Source organism: Gallus gallus, chromosome 7 (genome assembly GCF_016699485.2).
Source record: "Gallus gallus isolate bGalGal1 chromosome 7, bGalGal1.mat.broiler.GRCg7b, whole genome shotgun sequence".
Classification (NCBI taxonomy): Eukaryota; Metazoa; Chordata; class Aves; order Galliformes; family Phasianidae; genus Gallus; species Gallus gallus.
The window spans coordinates 30,986,704-31,005,680 of record NC_052538.1 but is presented as its reverse complement, the minus strand read 5'-3'; the positions used below and the strand labels follow the sequence as shown (position 1 = coordinate 31,005,680).

Genomic DNA, 18,977 nt, shown 5'->3' with positions numbered 1-18,977 from the left:
AACATAGCTTGCATATCAACCGTTAGCTGTGAAAATATTAGACTGTCAGCACAATTCAGTGTTTTTTGGGATTTTTTTTTTTTTAATGGTAATTATGAATAGAAAATGAAGCTGCTGGAATTCATGCAAATTACCTGTGTGTAACACCAGCTTTCAGCCACAGGTCCACTGGACATCTCCCCAGGAGGAGGTGGGGTGGGAACCCTTGACATTGCCACTTATTGCAGATTATAGTATCTGAACAGCAATCCAAACTTCAGTAATTCTTCTAAAATAAAAACAAATAAATAATGAATATAGATTTGGTTGCTTTCCTTAAGTATGGGGAAAATATCATGTTTTGATCCTCAGCGATGGTCTCCTTCATGTCCTCCAGGTACCTCTTCTACTATAAGAATTACTCTTGTACATGAAAGCCTGCTGGCACGGGAATCACTCCAGACAAATAGGCACAAATAAAGCCTTAAGAGAAAAACACAAATCTCAGTTTTCCTTGGACGAGGAAGCAGATGCTATAATCAGCTCTCTTAACAGAACTCAGTGAACAAAGAAAAGAAATCACTGGCTAAGTCTCCAGCAAGACGGAGATCACCAAGATGTTCAAGTGCAATCAAAAACAATTCAGCAGGCCTCCCGTAAGCAGCAGAACTTTTCTTTCCAAATAAAACTTGTATTTACTTATGGGAGCCCTTGGTATTTAATTAGAGCTTTCCACAGATGTTAACAGGTGACAATCAGCCACCGTACATATAAGATGATGGTACTTGCTTGGTCCTCCTTCTCTGGTTTCCCTTTAAGTAGGAATCACATGTATTGCATAAGCGGCAGTTACACAGACTTTGTTTACATGTTCACAATTTGATATTGTAGACAGAGCCATCCAGAAAAAAATTTCCTTGAAATGATATATGTGAACATCCCTCTTTCATAAAGCAAGCATATGACCATTATTTTTGGAAGTACATCCTACTCAGCGGTAACAACCAATTCTGTTACCCAAATAGCTGATAGAACTTATATAGAACTATATCCTAAATATTTTTAGAGTTTACTTCAGCTTCACTCAGCCTATCTGCTCTTCAATTCTCCAAAGTTAATAAATAAGGAATAAGAATACAGGCCACTCCTCATTATCAGATACACAGGACTGACCCAGTTCTAGTACGTCCCTAATTCTTTCAGTACTTTAGGCCAGGCAGCTCCTAGAAGTCCCATAATTTTGAAGGATGCTTTGAAGGGCTCCCTACGTGGAAAAGAGCCTCAAATACTGGCTGTATTGCAGCCTCTCCAGCAAGTGCTCAGCAACCTTAGGCCAGCTACCAGTAGTTACCAGCTCCCTCCTGTCTCAGCCAATTCAGCCTGACAAACTGAGAGCTGACATCTGAAATTGTACATTGACAGTTGGACTACACAATCTTAGAGGTCTTTTCCAATCCTAATGATTCTACAGTCTCCATCATGGGTATCCAATCTTTTGGCTTCCTGGGCCACACTACATGAAGAGTAATTGTCTTGGGCTGTATATAAAATATACAATACAGTTCATGTACACAAGTAATTCAACTTTTTTTTTTTTTAATTAAAACACTAAAAAAGGGCAACAAAAACATAAAACTAGTGGGTTGGACACATATGGTCTAAGTAATGGTGGTTAACTGCCACTCCATCACTTCCAAGTCAGTCTGTCACTGTGCCTGCTTCTAAATCAGGCATCTACGCTTCAGAGACTGCTCCAACCTGCTGTGTGGCTTTTGTTATTTACTACAGCTTCTGACAGAAGCCATGACTAAGTACATTTTTCAAGTCATTCACAAACTTCGGCTCTTCCTAAAGTTTCTAATTACTGCATTAGCAGTAGATGGCTGACTTTCCTAAGCTCCTGACATGCCTTTGCAGAACAGAAAACAAGAATTTTGGACAGGCAGACATACTGGAGTCTGAGTTTAGGAGTGTGGATTGTTTATTGCTTGGTTTTGTTCTGTTTTTAAATACGCCTGAGTGCATAATTTTGAAGAACACAAACTAAACCCAGGAAACTGAACAACGGAGGTACTCTGGCAAGCCATACCCAAGGACTGCCAGAGAGCAGTGGGAAGTATCGGCAGTACTGATAACCTTCTTAATTAACTTCACCCAACCGACGAATCAGGATTTGGAGGTGATGGTAGGGATATTTACCAAAACTACAAGCTGAAAGCAACGGCCATAGAAACACTACCCTGACACACAGAGGCATCAGGAGAGGGAAGGATTTCCTCCCACCAGGTGCTGGTGCCCAATTGGCCATGTGTTCCTCACCCACTGATAGTGACACCAGGACCAACAGAGGACCTTGCAAGGACAGACTGAAGATGAGAAGAAAGATACACCTACATGCTCACCTTTTGTTCTACGTACTACACTTTGCTTGGGGAAAAGACTACATACTACTTTGAAGTAAGTGTCTATGAATCATTGATCAGCTATTGTCATCAGCTCAGACAAAGAGGTTTCCAAGCACCTATTCCCCCTCACAGCCTATTAGATCAAATGGAGGGGAACAGACAGAGCTGTAGTTCACAAAACCTGTCAGCGAATTACAAGGTGGAATTAAATCAATAAAGTGCAGGAAGACAGGCTTGTTATCTGCAGGATGAAACCACATACTCAAAGGGACAACTTCACACTGAAATCTGCATTTACTCCTCTGCACATCATTCTGAATAAAATACCAGAGGTGAAAGGACATGGTCACATAACACCCTCCAGAAGTTTACAGGCAATGTTACAGCTGTCCGGACAAGGCTTAACAAACCAGTTCCATTTAGCTAGGTTCTCCAGCCACCAGAAGAGACATACATGATTACGTTCACTTGGAAACACTAAAAAGTTTTAGGGGATGAGGACAAAAACTTCTGGCTTTAAAAAATGGAGAATAGGTATATCTCTGAAACGTGTCAAGGAGCTTAGTGCTTTTTTTAAAGAAAGTGATATTCAAAAATTCAACATTTATGAAGATTAGTCTAGATGAAGTTAGTCCTCAACTTGTTATGTACAGAACACCACATTCACTCTTACATCTTGAGTTGGAACCAATAGATTTTACACTGGAAAAGCGACAACATGTTAAGAAAACACTGCAAAAATATCAACAGGAATTCTCCTATCCCTCAATAGAAAGTCCACAAAACACTTCAAAACTTACTCGAAGAATTGTCTTTAACAGGGTCTTTTGCCAGCTCTCACATGTAACAGTGGATGCTCAGTGTAACTGTTATACCCCAGCATTTCTTTCATCAGAGTAGTTGTGGCATTAACATGTGCTTGTATGCACCCGTTATGTAAGTAGTGACCATAACAACGTTTTATCTTTTTATTTCAATAAAGTATTTGCCAACAAATTACTGATAGAACTGGAGAGACAAACTCCTTTCCACAGGTGCTAGAAACAGATGCTAGAAGTCCACCCCTGCCTGACAGAACCTAACCACAGATCAGTCCGCCAAGCAAATTAATGACCCCGTCCTGCCCTGTCAGAAGCAACAGGGAAAACACACCATGAGCTGGAAGGGCAGTCCTTCCCTGGCTCTCCTCTGCTGTCCCTACCAGCAAAGGGTTCAGCTTCCAGGATCAAAACACTTCCCTCCCCTGCTGCATTTTGGCACATCACAGGACTTCAGCGCTCACCGAATGATAGAGCTGAGCAAGAGCTGGTCAGGCACAGCGTGGGCTTCTTCTCAAGTCCTGTCCAGTGACTGAAGAACAATGCAACATTTAAGAGGAAAGTCCCAGTTCACTCCCAAACCATTATGGGACAGAGTTTCCACAGTACCCCATAAGTAGGCCACGGAGCCTGCTCTGCCAGAAACATCTAGCCAAACTACTTCAAGCATTCAATAGCTAACAGAAACTAGAGTTACTTACTGTCTCAGAGTGATGGACGTTAGGATCATTTAGCAATGACTAAGGAAAGCCTAATAAATGAGTACGCCAAGCAAATCCCACATGCACGTCTTGTGTATTTCATCTGAATGGCCAGTCTTTTCTGCAAGGGGCTGAACGTCTCAAGGAATGCAAAGTTGTGATGAACATTCCCCACCCCACCTCCCCAGCCTTTGGAAATACTGACATTTCATCACTGACTGAAATTTAAATAAAAACCTACTTTCTGAAGGTTAACTGCTGAACAACACAGTGTTCCTCCAACTTTTTATTCCAAATAAACGGGTAGTTCAGAAACCACACAATTTGTCTACTCCCACAGCCAAAACTTGGTGGGTTTTTTTTTTCGTTGTTTTTGTTTTTTTAAATCTTAGGAGGCAGGTCTTCCAATCAGTAAAATCATCTTTCAGAAACTCAATCAAAAATAATAGAATTACAGAATGGTTTGGGTTGGAAGGAACCTTTAAGACCATCTAGTTCCAACTCCCTGCTATAGGCAGGGACACCTCCCTCTAGACCAGGTTGCTCACAGCCCCCTCCAGCCTGGCCTTGAATGCTTACAGGGAGGGGGCATCCACAACCACACTGGGCAACCTGTTCCAGTGTCTCACCACCCTCACACTAAAGAATTTCTTCCTAATATCTAGTCTAAATAAACACACTCTAGCTACAGAGGTACCCCTTTCTGTCTAATTTGAGGAAGTATCACTGGTGAATAAGAAGGATTTATTTTTCAAGAGAGACCTTTTAAAATTCAAGGAAAATTCATGGGAACATGCCACATTGTATTAAGATTCACTCTATCAGCTCTTGGGTAAGAGAAAATACAAAAATGGACTCAAAGGTAGAAGTAACAAATGAACCAGAGCAAAACAGTAAAATCTGAAGGGAAAGACATTTTAAGACCCCAGACTAAGTACCTTTAGAATTTCCCATCTGATTCCCTGGTCTGATGCTCTACTTGACTCTCACAATTCCATGTAACATCAACGTAAAGGCCAAAGGATGTGGCCACGTGGCCAGCTATATCAGGGTTACAGCTGACAGAGCCATGCTCCTTCCAGCCTGGTGCAGTACTGACTGGTGTAAGAACCCTGATCAGCTGGGTCAGCCTTATCTCAATGAGGCACAGGACTCCTGAGCTGATTAAATCCACAAGAAACATCTTCCTCTCCAAATCATAGAAACTTAAAAATACCATTCTGTTGAAGAGAGAACTTTTTTTTCCTGTGTAAGAGTTGTTCTTGTAAGCTGATTAGGCTTAGGAAAATTCATAAGACATCAGTAGTAGAAAGAAAACTTGGTAAATGACAGAATTGTTCTTAATTGGCAGGATTTGCATTTCCTCACGATTGAGCATTATAAAAGAATTGCTACACATTTCTTATATAGCTAACTGTATTGTATAACCAAATTTTCTGCTGGATGATACACAGCACAATAACAGACATTTGAAGGATCTATTTAGCTTAGGCAGTTTTCCAATTTATTCAGTGTCATCATTTGCGTGTCTGAAAATAGACTCAGGATATACCTAGAAGATTATTTAAATGTAGTGTTTAATATTTATTGAATCTAATCTCTATCATTGCTGCATTTGAGTGCATGGAGTTACTGATACTTAACTGTGGGTTTATATATATATATACACACACACGTGCATGTAGGTATTTATATATTCCCACCTCCTTCACTGAAGCTGTTGACTGAGCATATACTACATCCTAATGTTGTTTGTAGCACTTCTAACACAAAAGTTTCCTTTTCAGGGCAAGCAGAAGGGAACAGCAGCTGGGTTACACACAGAAAAACCCTATGGAGACTTACTGAAGATGTGCAAGGTCTGTAATAGTTAAAAGGAAGAGGGTTTATAGAACACAATACTAAAAATGCTTACTTAAGCATGTATTTACTTGGAAACCACACAAGCCTAAACCAGCTTTGGGGCAGAAACCACACGCTTTAGTTGCTTCAGCATAAGGTCTCTCCATCACCAACCTCCATCACCATGAGCTGAACAGTAACTCCAGAAAGAAAAACCAATGCCCTGGCCTGGCTTGTGACAGCTGAGAAACGACATATGCATCCCCCCGCCACTCTATGCCAGGGACACTGAACTCCAGCAAATAAAGAGGACAGACAGCTGGGGTGAAAAACATCTTAAAATAACTGCAGCTGAGACATCAGTTTAAAAGCACATCCTTGAGGTGGCTACAGCAGAAGCCCCAGCTAGGCAAAACCAAGCATGTGCAAAACACACAGCTCCTCTAGAGGATGGCTTTGCAACTGTTAATGACAGCACTGAAGACGGCAGTTCAAATTTCACAGGATTATACTATGAGTTGTAAAAACTACAGCTGAGTATGTGTCACTTACAGGCTTTTCTCTGAATTTTCTTTCCCTTAAGCTTCTGAAATATAAAGATGATCTTCCTTCAGCCAAGGGGAAATGCAGTGCCTAGCGGAGCTTGAACTCTGTCTAGTTTACATCAGCCAAACTTATTAATAAAAATCCCTGAGCATTAGTTTTTGTGTTATAGTTCTGTAATATAGGAAACCAACGGTGTTCCATATTAGATAACCTAGACTATTCCCTATAGGACTCATCTATACATTTCCCTGGAGAAGAAATGCAAAATTGTTTCTTACAGCATTGCAATTTCATTTTAGTCTAGTTTTATGGCATCCAAAATATTGGCATTTCCACCTCTACTCCTCTTGGGAAGCAATTTTATTCTAATAATCTACTGCTGTCATTTCCCCCCCCCACGGTATACAGCCAAAGCGATCTTTCCCCTTCCTTAGTTTCACTGCATTTCTCTTATTTAAATCATTGGCATGTGAAAGTACATTAAATGAAGAATTACTATTTTTCCAGATACTTCAGTTACACACAGTCAAGAATTTACCAAATTGAAAGCAGTAACCTTGATTTTCTTCCTTGCATAACAAAAGTAGCCTTCTTTGGGAGATTTAGTTCCTTATGGGTAAAGGATGGGGAAGGGTCTTTTTTCAATTAAGTGGAGGAGTGTAAAGCATTGTACTCCACATTTTGGAGATATGTGCTTTCATTTGCTACAGAGGAGTTGCACAGAGCAACAGCAGCACAATGCTCTGCTCACTGACCAGTGCAGATTGTTATCACCTGCAAAATTCACATTGAGATGCTAACAGTTGCTTTCAGCAGCCAAAAACTTATACTAACAAATGTTATCAGAAGGGGGTTTTGATCATTCACTTCCCTGCTACCTATCACAGCAAAAAGTGAACAAATCTGCATACACAGCTCTACCATGGAAATGTTCTAACAGGCACAGCTCATCTCAAACCTATTCTATGCCTCATACCAAAACAGTCACAAAGAGTATTACATTTTGTGGAAAGAGCAACAACTTATATGCTAGGAAACTGAACAAAAAAACCCTACACGTGACTTCCAAAGACCAAAAGAAAATTCTGTCAGAGAACTGGACTGCACTTGATGCTAGCTCACCTAAACAGTCTCAAAATACAATTCATTTCAGTGGACTGGTTATCAGAAGTCACCCACAGCAGCTGATTAAGCCGCACCACAGTAAAGGCGGGCAGCTCAAGAGTTGAGATGCACATTCACTTGCGCTGGTGGGTATGAAGTAGGAACCTCTGAAAGCACGGCAGTGTGAATACACCTGGTGAAAGCCACCACTACCAACAGAACCTGGAGCAGCCTGAGACAGATGTTAACGTGATCACAGAATGTTAAAAAAATAAAAATAAAATCCTAAGAGTTCTTACTCTGTGGAGTCTGGCTTCCAAAGCTCAAATACAAGTACACAATCTTCCCTACTCAGCTGTTTCAGAAACAACCTGGTATTTGCTGTTTTGCAAAGCAGCATTCACTTTTTATTTTCCCTTACAAGGGTTATTTCTTTAAAAGTTGCTAGAAATTTTCTAAGGCTTTCGATTTCCATCGAACCATTTGCTGCCTCACAAGAAATGATCACTTAGCAACAACTGCTCTTGTTTTACAACACTGAGCCCCATGGCTTCCCCAGCTGCTCTTATTGCAGCTGCAGGCCACTTACCTAGGGGTAAAGGAAAGGAAGCAGGGGATGGCCCACATCAGGTTTCCCTGCTCGAGAACTCTTCCCCCAGAAGGCTAAAACGTCATCTACTCAATTGAAGAAAGTCCATGCAAGACATTTGAGGATTAGCACCGGAGCCTGGGACTACATTCAGGGCAACAGGAAAACATGCCCTCTTGCAAAAAGCCCTAGTGACCGAAGTGTGAATACATAAAATCTCACTCACCCTTTTCTAAGCAGGATGTTTGCTCACTTTTTTCACCTCCTCACACCATCCTTTGTTCCCCTACACAGATTGTTTTACTGATGGTTAAAAGGAGCAATAAGGCACACAACAAAGGCTGCTACAGAGCAGCTGAGGTGGCAGGGCTTATCCGGGCACGGTGAAGCAGATCTCAGTCTGACAAGAGCAACTGGGCTGACAAAAGGCAGCAAGTTTAATCAGACCAAGCCTTGCTCGCTTATCAAAAACATCTTCAGCTGCCTTTGCGAAGCTGCTGTGAGAAACATGCTCAACAGAATGCTGCTAACTACCACTGCGGCCAGCTGCACTGCTGGAGGCATGGCTTCTGGCCAACAGGCTGAAGACCTGGACACAATGGCCTTTCAGCTCCACCTGAAGTCAAATCCCCCATCTTGCTTGACTTTCATCCTCAAACAGCTGAGCTTGTGAAGGGCTCCACAAGTCTCAGCAAGTCGGTTTGCTTCCATCTTCACAGAGGCTGGAAGCAAAGCTGCCTTCTGCCGGTCTATGCCTGAAGTAACCCCACAGTGAGTCACACAAGCAGGCCTCCTCAACCACCCAGCAGCTCCACAGAACTGCTTTCACAGAGAAGGAAAACAAACAGGAGGAAAAGAGGCCATTTACGACCAGGAAATCAAGAAGTCGCTAAGATCAAGTGATTGCAAATAGACAAACGTTGCCATAAACATTCTAAGAGCCTTTCTGGGATGTTACAGTATAAATCAAGCTGTATGCATTTGGCACACCTCTGTTCTCAGGTCAACCATGAGCGCAGTGCTTCTGGTTTTATAACTTAAAAAAAAATAAAAAAAATCACTGCACAAATGATATCAACATAAAGATTCTTCCCTTTTAACACCAGAAGTTTGTTTCTTACATGCACAGAACTGCCAAAGTCTACACTGGCAGATTCTGCACAGATCAAACACATCAAAACTAGATTACACTCCATCTATTCCACTAAAACCACATACACCAAACACACTACCAGTCCTAACAGCAGTAAGCTCACATCAACTTCAATGCTCAGTACAGCAATGTAATTGCTATGTATCAACCTACAACTACTCAAAGAAGCTAACTAGAGATTTCAGATAATTTGGTTTCTAGTCTAACATTTGATTGATACTACTTGAGCTCTGGAAGTCTTCAAATGAGTTTATGCAGACTGCAAACAGAAGCTTCTGACTGCATAGGAAAAGCATCTAAAATCAGGCAGAAAGTTAGTTGTATGTGATTAACTGCTGGAATTATCTTCACACACAGAGACATGAGTTGGAAGGACTGCATTTTGTCCTCTTTTAGAAGAACACTTATTCACTTTGATAGATGTCAGCGTGGCCAGTAAATAATGCTCACTAGAAGCATTTAAAGAAGTTTAATGTTATATTACTCCATCCCAGAAATTGAGGCAAAGTGTATTAAGCACTTGTTTGCTAAATTCATTTTATAACAGTTCTACTGATTTTATCTTCAAGAGTTTTGATTACAGTTGACTCTGAAAATAAACCTAGTTACCAAAGAATCCATCTGTTTGGTGCCACTTTCTTCAATTTTAAGAGTACTGTTTTGTTGCTGAGGTAATGTCTACAGATGAAGCAATTCAGAGCCTTACTGTGTTAAATGCTGCAGACAGTCAACAAGTCCTTGCTCCAAAGAATTTTAAGAAATCATTAGCTAATGCAAATCATTGCACCCATACACCAAGTGCTCAAAATAAGTGACTCGTCTTCAGTTTTCAACTGAAAGCAGTGGGTGTTTTTTTGTTTGTTTGTTTTGGGTTTTTTTTGTTAGTTTGTTTTCTATTTGAACATTGCAAATGATCATCCTTCAGAGGCCGCAGGCAATGCTAATGGAGAAAACAGATCCATCAATTAGAAACTGAGTGTGAATAAAGAAAGCCAGGAATAAAACTTCTGGGAAATGTAGTTTTCCAAAGAAAATGTCAACATGGAACAGAGAACCAGAAAGTATGACACCAGAGGAGAAAGTTACAGCAACAATTCCTCAGGCCAGAAAGAGCTGTTTCTACATGCAATTTCAGCTGTTCAGGAAGCAAGAGCTGAGTTTAAGGCAACTAACCTCAAACCCTTTAACACCCAAGCATAATTAATTTTCCAAACATTTAATACACAACAAAACAAGGCATTTCAAATAAATCAAGTGTAAGTCATCACTTCCCCCCATTCCCTTCATCACCATTTGTAGCCTTGCATAAAAACTGACTTGCAAGTGACTTGACCAACTGGTATGGGAGCACTTGGGAGGGGATAAGCATTAAAGCAGCAATCAGGAAGAAGAGAAAGCCCGGCTCCCAAGTTTCATCCAGAGATCCTCTCCACAGCACAGCACAGGCTGGTACAACAAGATGTTCCCACCCCGTGAACTTTGGAAGTTTCCCAACTGTTAGAGACATTCCATCCACCAGCAGCACTGCCTTAGCCAGGAGCTACTCTATTGCACTCTCCCTGGCACATAATTACTTTTACATTCTATAAAGCAGCAAGTTAAATGACATGTCAAACGATAAATCCAAGTTTGTATTACTCAAGAAGGAAGGTCACAATATAGTGCAGAGAGCAAACATGACTCCCATGAAAGTGGATGGGACTTAACACCAACAGTTCAAAATTGAACCCACAAAGTACCACTAATTAAAGGCTAAGCAGTTGTGCATTCTACAGAAATCATATAGCAAGAGAACAGATCAAACCTGAGCTTCAAATGCTGCTTACTAGCTAAGCAAGCTACAGCTTTTTACAGAGATACAGTCACAAAAAGTATATAACCACGTTGCAAGTGTTCATAAAACCTCTCAGCTTCATTCTGTACATTTAGAAATGAATTCAAGGAAAAGCAATTAGATATTTCTAATGCTAAAAAAAAAAAAGTGGTTAAAAGCATCTAAGTATGTACAGGAGCTTCTTTTATAAAGGCTCATAACAGAAGACCTCTCCTCTGCTCACCTAGCGTTCAACTTTACACAAAGTCCACTTAAAATCAGTTAGCCCATCTTTAACATCTGAGCAAGCAGCACAGAAAAGACAACAGCTTTTTTCCACTGAAGCAACTGCCAAATTCTCTGACTGTGAAGCACGAAAACGTACTAAATTGGGTTTGTGTCACTTCTGCTGAGGACTTCCACAAAATGAAAAGGAGTAGTAACCAACAAAGAACAGCAACCATAACATTCTGCACAAAAAAATATAAATGACAAATGGCTTTTGGGAGATGCAAGGCAGCATCACGAGTAACTCACTCAGGTAATTCAGGGAATCTGTATGTATGATCTCTCCAGATTATTCCACGCTAATGAGTCTGTGAAACAGCAGGAGTGAGCATCTCACTTTCCACTACATTTCCTAAATGCTTTATGCAAACACTGGTAAAAGAACATTGGCAGATACAAGGAATCTCTTTCCAAGCATGCAGACAAAGAACACATAAAAACCTTTATAGCCAACAACGAACAAATTTAAAGCTGGTTACCAAAACCACAGAGGAAAGCTATTAAAGAAGTAAAATGGGATCATGAAAGTTGAGGGGTTTTTTGCTTAAGTTTGTTCCAACACTGAACACAGTCCTGCCAGTTAGCCAAAGCACACAGATTGAACACATAAAAGCACTACAAAAACTGAAGCCTTTAAGCATCGCAATACACATGCTATATAACAGTACACACATTATTTAAAGCCATCCAACAACGGCAAGTGGCCACCCTGTCTCAGAAACTACAGCAACAAAATTGCCATTATGAATGTCCCTCTACACCTCACACAGCTGCAACAGTTCTCAATCAAGCACACACTATGTGGAGATTTCCTCTTTTCATTTGAAGCTAGGGTTCCAGTGAGATTCCTTTTGGGACGGGTGGGACAAAGAGCCATATGGAAACAGACTGGGAAGTTTCTCAAGAAATCAAAGCTGAAAAAGAAATCTGTTGTGAATACATAAGTATTTTAAAGAAGGAGGAAAGAACCACGAGCAACGATATGGAAACCTCTTGAAAAGCCATCTCTGAGAGGATGAAGCAGAACTCTATCACAGCCTCAAACCAGGAACAACAGCTCCAAGACATTAGATAACCAGTAAGGCAAGGGCTTCCTACTTTACCCTCAAAACCAGGGAGCACAAGACATGACCAAACAGTGCTTAGTTACTGGGTTTTACTTCCTCTTCAGTGCGAGGACCCCCTCTGCACAGTCAGGAGAGGGTTGCATGTTCCTCCAACTTCACCATGATAACTGACTTCTGAAGCCATGCAATTCACACCAGTTGATATATCAGTGTATCGTCACACTAGCCCATCATTGACTGTGCAGCCTATTGGCTGATTTGGTGCTTCCTTAACCACCTCCACCAACTGTGATTCCTAAGAAGGCAAAGTGCTTTACTATCTGTAGTGACCTAAAAAGATATGGGAGAGAATGACAAAACACTAACATTTTTCATATTCATGTTTTGATCTATGGCACAGTATTTTGTACCCATAAAATCTTCAAGTATCAGGTTGATACGCTAATTAAAAGCAATCATCTCATTTTGATTTTCCTGGACATGACTTAGCAGAGGGTTGTTAGAGCCAGGGTAATACGGTCAAGTTGTGATTGGACTTGATGATCTTTAAGGTCTGTTCCAACCTGAGCAGCTCTATGATTCTAATAGACAATGAGGTACAGGGGGCACACACTGGAAATCCTCCACAAGCATCCAGGTTTGTCCCAGTCAGACATGCCAGAAGGACCAGGTGGAGAAAGTAAGTAAAATAGTTTACAGTATTTTCACGTATTTTTACTTTACAGTGACTGGTAAGGTAGCAGCAACCTTTTATAAGGGGATTTTTTTTACTTCCTGATATAAAAAAAAAATCAGTAGAAACTGAAAAATGAAGAAATTTGGCAGAGTTTGCTTCAAAGCAGTAAAACAAAACACCTGAGCAGCCATACCAAGAGCTCAGCTTCAGCACCGCTGTGGCACAAACCCTCCCAACCATATGGAATAGCTATCAAAATAACGCCTTCTGCAGAACCGATAAGAGCAAGGAACGACCCAGCTGGAGTCCCACAGCGCTTCCTGGCAGGAGGTTGGAAACAATCCTTTTTGTTCAAACGCTATTTCTGTCCCTCCTAACACCGTGTCAAAAGTTAAGAACATCTTCCTGAAGCGCAGCTGCCTTTCTAATGGCACAACTGGGCCCGCTACGCCGCGGCTGAGCGCCTCAGGAGCTCTTCTGCTTCAGTTCTGCCTCCTCGTTTCCCTCCTCTCACGCTCAGCGTCCATATGATGCACTGATTCACCGGAGCCCGGCGGATTTCACGAGATGACATCACCAGGTGAAACCCGGCCCCGCTCAGCCGCACTTCCTGCCCATGTGTAAGATGGGGCACGCCGCACCGCCGGCTCAACCTTCGCTGTTATTCAGCGCCGCAAGTTTTTCAGCACCCCAACCCCTGCTGTTGCTGCAAGACGGGAACTTCCCGGCAGGACGGCTTCGCACCGCACGCCGGGAGGGGGCCCGCACGAACGCCAGCAGCCGCACGCACGGATCCCATACGCGCACATACAAAGCCGGCACGGGGAGCTCCGCGGGGCCGGACCGGGCCCCCCTTACCCGCACCGCCCGGGGGAGGCCCCGCTGCGGCCGAGGGGCCGCTCCCTCAGGCCCGCAGGCCGCTGCCCCGGGGCAGGGTGCCGGGCCCGCCCCTCCGCAGCCCGGGCGGCGCAACAAAGGCCTCCCCCCGCCGCCCCGCTCCTTCCCGCCGCTGAGGCGTTACGTACCGGAGCGCGGCGCTGGCTGGGAGGCGCGGCGGCTCTCATAGCGCCGGGGCGGGGGAAGGCGTGGCGGTCACCGACGGCCGGCGGCGGGCGGAAGCGGCGAGGTCGGGCGGGAGCGGAGCCTCATCGCTGCCCGCACCGAACCGCGCCGAGCTCACCGCCGGTAGCGCTGCGGCCGCTCGCGGCTCCCGTACAGCCCGGCCGCTGACCGCCGCTCCAGCGCCGCTGCCGCCGCACTTCCGGACAGGGAGGGGTCACGCGGTGCCGCGCCGCGCCGCTTCCATCCGGGGCCTCAGAGACGCCACGCCCCTCACCCCCTCCCAACCCCCCCGCGGCGCGCGGGGCGGGGCGCGAGGCGGCCGTTGGGACGGGGGTGGCGGGAGCGGCGTCCTGGCTGTGTGGAGCGCTGCAGTGAGGGGACGCGGTGCAGCGCACCGGGTTGCAGCAGCCCAAGGGGCCGTGGCGTGAAGCAGGCACCCTGTGACCGTCCCAGGCTTGGAGCTTCCCGGGACTTCTTTTTTTTTTGTCGGTTCGTTTATTTCCAGTTGAAGTTCACCTGAAAATGACACTCGGTGAACTACCAGCTGACCCAACCAGCTGCAGCTGTTGCACCTCAGCAACACCTCAATCACACACACGCACACCGCTGCGTGCTGACACAGCCCTCGCCTTCCTGTCCCTCTCAGCCCAGCTCCTGACACGGCTGCTTTAATTCCCTCCCACTCACTCGCAGCACCCAGCAGTTGTGAGAGGAGCTGTTTCCCATGGTCCTGGTGGGACAGATAGCTCCAAGGTATTAGCCTATCCTTCTAAACCTCAAGGGGAGTTGTAAATGCTACATGCAGTGCTGCAAACAAATACCTGCTATGGGCACAGCGAAGTCTCACCTCAGTTCCCTCCTTATTCCGTTTAGCTGAAGGCCCGTTCGGAGGAGGACCTTCTAACTGAACTGCCTCCATGGTGATTCTAAGATTGAGCACACAGGAAAAGCAGCGGGCTAAGATATTTTTGTAGATAGCAACTAACGACCATCTCCTTCAAATCTCACTTCAGAGAAAGTCTGCAGGGGTGGATCATTAACAGAAGCTGTGAAGAACGCATGCATATTTGTCAGCAGACAAAAGGTGAGATCACAGCTCAGAAGTTCTCTGGCTGCCACCGATGCATGCATCCATTGGCCTACAAACTTCTTTTGCTCACCCTCCGATATCCTTTTGTGTGGGCAAACGCCGCAGATGGGCATGTAAATGGTTGCCAAGTAAAGCAACCAGCGCTTTCCAGATCTGAGTCTCCAGTTGGTCCTATGAGAAACAGGAATTTATTTGCCTGTACGTTATTCCCCCTCAACGACAGCTCGGTCCTGTTCTCTGCTATTCCCATTTTCATATCCTAAATTTCTTTCTCCTCTCTGCCAAATTAGAGTGCACCACACAGCGTCTTGCACCACGTTAAGGTGAAATACTGTCAAGTCTGTACGCATCATCGTTTGCATTACAGCAGCACTTAGTAGGTCAATTGAGATAAGTGGCCCATTACGCCAGACGTTTTACAAAACATGAGACAAAGGGAGAGTTTAAATTGTAATTACAAAGGACAGAAAACGGTAAATAAAAACAAGACAGAATGAAATGATCAACTACACTTCAAGAACAAAGATCCCAGCAGAGACCAGAGGGGAAACTCAACTTCCCTGAATCCAGAGTGAGAGTGTTGCCACTGCGCTGAGATGCTGCCGTCCTTCTCTGAAGTTCTCCTGTTCCTCTGTGGACCTCTTCTTGAGCGTGGACTTCTTTAATCACCGTGCCTAGCAATTCTTAACAGAACAATTTTATTTAGGAATGCTCCTGCAAAGAATAAGGAAGCACTTTGTAGAGGTGTTTGGAGATGTGAACTGCTGTGATCTGGGCAAACTCCTATCTTCCCAGGGTGACCAAGTTTCAGACTGTTGGGACTTTCACGTTTGGTAAACCCTTCAGCATAACAACCCTGTCGGCCTGTGCTATTCAAAATAGAGAAAGTAGTCCGTATCACTGACCGCATTTCCTCACCCTTGTGTGAAGTGAGGTGGACTGTATGAATTCAGCTGCTGTACATGACGCCAACACAGAGTGTTTAAAATAGACTCTTTTCAGTGCTAGGCATCTGAGCAGGCCCACAGATTTAAGGGAAGTGGTTGCGTAGGTAAAGATGCACTGCAGTGACCTGCAAGTTGAAGTTACAAGCGGAAGTAATTCTCTACTCAATAGGTAACCGCATTTCAATCGTGAAATTACGCATTCTAATTTCTCATTCATTATACAACTCTGAGATCTCTTTGGTGAAAGGAAGCATTTAACACATGCTTGCAAACACATTTTCCAGATTGAAAGCAAGATTAAATCACTAAAATCAACTTTCTGAGTGCAAGTCAAAACGTGAGTAGTAATTTTGTCTAATTTCTTAAGATAATGATTTTTATTAACTGATACTAAAAAAAAAAACCAAATCAGTGGCAGGCAACTCGTGATACCATTGGTGCCACTTGCTTACTGTTTTTCTTTCATATCTGTTGTCCACATGTAGAAACTTTGAGGGAATAGTTATAAACCTGTAATATTTTTGTTCTACCCTATTTGTTTTTAAAGGAGCAACATTTCAAAGATACTGCCAAAGCATATGCTTGGGTTTGCATTAAATAAATTTGAAGCCTGCTTTGGCTGATATGAGTCCCAGTTTTATGCTCAGTTTTAAAAGGGTATAAAATTTTATCAAAGAAGTTTTTTAGTCTTTTTATAACATAGCAGCTTTCAAATTCAAATTGCTTTTCGGTATTAGAAATTCCAGGGTATTAAGGCATTCATTACCAACTTATATTGACTTCACCACCTTAACTTCTTTGTATATTTTGCCTCTAGGTATTCTTTGTAAAAAGCAAAATAATAAATCTTATTAAGCTGCAACAAACAACTGATTTCTTACATGTTAGGGAAACTGCTGTAAAATTAATCAGTAACATTTCAGCAGAACAGTCCTTCACTTGAAAAGGTCGAAGTATTGAAACCAACACTCTTCGCTAGAAAACATATGCTAGCTTTAGTAGAAAGGTCTTAGCAAACATGCAATTTCTGAGAGAGATTATCCAAATAGACAGCTGCTATTCCAATAACTATCATGAAGAGTCTAACAGTGTTGGGTGGGTCAGATTCAAGTCTCAGTTCTTCCCCATTCCAACTAGAGTTGTGATCTCCTGTCTTTTACATCACAGGTAAGATCTTAACTGCCAAGCTACTGGCTGACATGCAGTAGGAATCTTACCCATTCTTCCCTGCTTATGCAATGTTAAAGAAACATTAATTTTAGTAGAAACTTCAACGTGGGACTTCAAAGCTTGGCCTGAGCTCAGCAGATGTTCTTGTGTGCACTTCCCTTCCTTCATGCATTAAAAACAAACACAAAGATTTTCATCCAAAACATGAAACAGGAAAATACCGAGTTTTGCTTTGTTCACATTTCTTTAGAAATACAGTTTCCCAAGTTGTAACTTGGAAACTAAATACACTCCTGTATGCCATAGAATTTTATAACATTCTCAAGTGGGAAATATGGAGTTTGTTGAATTTTATAGAAAGGATGAGAAAGCCTCTTTTTTTTTTTTCATATCAGTGTTCCTCTCCCAAAGAAGAGTGAAAGAAAATCTATACTTTTAAATATAAAACAAACTTTCTTCCTGCTCTCTGAAATGCACACAGAAAAGAACATACACTTGCACGCTTCTTATACCAAAAAAACAATAAAGAGCATGTTTTGCAAATTTATGGCTTATATTCATGAATTTGATTGTGAATCCAAGTGCATAATCATTTAAATACAAACTATTTAAATGGCTTTAAAAGCAACTTTCAAAGAGAGAAGCATGTGTGAAGTTCTGCATTTTTTCTTATACTCAGAAAATGATGTTTGGGGCATATAATTCATTTGGCTCCGAGAGAATACAAATAGATTTACAGCAGATTCAATAGATTCTTCACTGAATCACTTTGCTAAGTAACAGAGAGAAAAAAAGTACACCTCATTTCAGAATGTAAGGAAGACAAGTTGTTTTGAACTCTTGCTTTTTTGAGATTTCTCTGGCATTGCCTCTTGAAATTGCCTCCTGCATTCTATCTGATAAAATCCTTAATTGTACTCCTCATAGGAGTACTTTCCAATATCAATATTCCTAAAGTCTGTAGAGCTCTGTGCCAGGGCTTGGCTCAGTTGTCACTATTCATAGTAAAAGCCCAATGCTGCTCTTAATTTAGTATTTTAGGACTGAGCTCTTCTGTAATATTTAAGAACAAACATTTTGAGCATGGAGCAGTAAATATGTTGCATATAACAATGACTAAAATAAATCTGGACTGTCATTATAGTAAATGTCTGTTTTTCTATACAGAACAGGTAGCTGTGTCTCCAAGAAGCGCCGAAGATCTGTATGACACGTGAGTCACTTAATTACAAACAGAAGTTGATATAGCTGTCTTAAATAGTAAAGGAAAAGAAATTATAGAACATTCCACAGTTATATGAAAGATACCAATAGAAATGCTGAATACAAAGTTGAGAACACAGAACATTGTGATTTCTAATAGGGCTGTACTTGACATTTAAGATTTTGAAGCAGCGAACCTTTTCATTGTAAGATAAATTAGAGTTTTGCCATCTATCTTTTTATTTACTTGGGTGCTTATTTAGACTTAACACTTCTTTATGAAACAGTGCTCACTTTAAGTTCTGTAGTTCTCATTAGCACAGATTTTACACAGCTGATGATTTCATCTAGTTCAGTCCTCCTTGCTGACAAGCATTTTGTGTCTCAAGACATCATGATTCATAAACTTCCTTTTGCTCTGGGATTTGAGAGACCAGTATGGGAGTATCCTGTTCCTACAGCAAAAGCTCAGATGAATAATGTAGTATGGGTAAAATATGTCAGTCAGTGATGGAGATATTCTG

At 42.4% G+C, this 18,977-nt stretch overlaps 1 protein-coding gene and 1 long non-coding RNA gene across 9 annotated transcripts in view; one reads left to right on the top strand and one right to left on the bottom strand.

The window, feature by feature from the left end:
* Positions 1-18,977, bottom strand: part of SPOPL (speckle type BTB/POZ protein like) — a 40,996-nt gene that overhangs the window by 18,338 nt on the left and 3,681 nt on the right. For 2 of the 5 annotated variants that reach the window (XR_003076111.3, XM_422144.8), the window contains exons 1-2: positions 14,007-14,248; positions 135-268 (exon numbers count right to left, since the gene is read on the bottom strand). Coding sequence is in view for 4 of the 5 variants with exons in the window: in XM_422144.8 (XP_422144.1) it covers positions 135-212 (78 nt within the window). In the remaining variant the exon portion in view is untranslated. Of the gene's footprint in view, positions 1-134; positions 269-8,210; positions 12,422-13,174; positions 14,249-18,977 lie in introns of those variants that run through there. The other 3 variants (XM_046944151.1, XM_046944150.1, XM_046944149.1) reach the window with 3 other exon arrangements.
* Positions 15,916-18,977, top strand: part of LOC112532760 — a 129,678-nt gene continuing 126,616 nt past the window's right edge. For 3 of the 4 annotated variants that reach the window (XR_005861718.1, XR_005861716.1, XR_005861717.2), the window contains exons 1-2: positions 15,916-16,417; positions 18,418-18,463. This is a non-coding gene — a long non-coding RNA (uncharacterized LOC112532760). The remainder of the gene's footprint in view (positions 16,418-18,417; positions 18,464-18,977) is intronic. The other variant, XR_005861715.2, reaches the window with a different exon arrangement.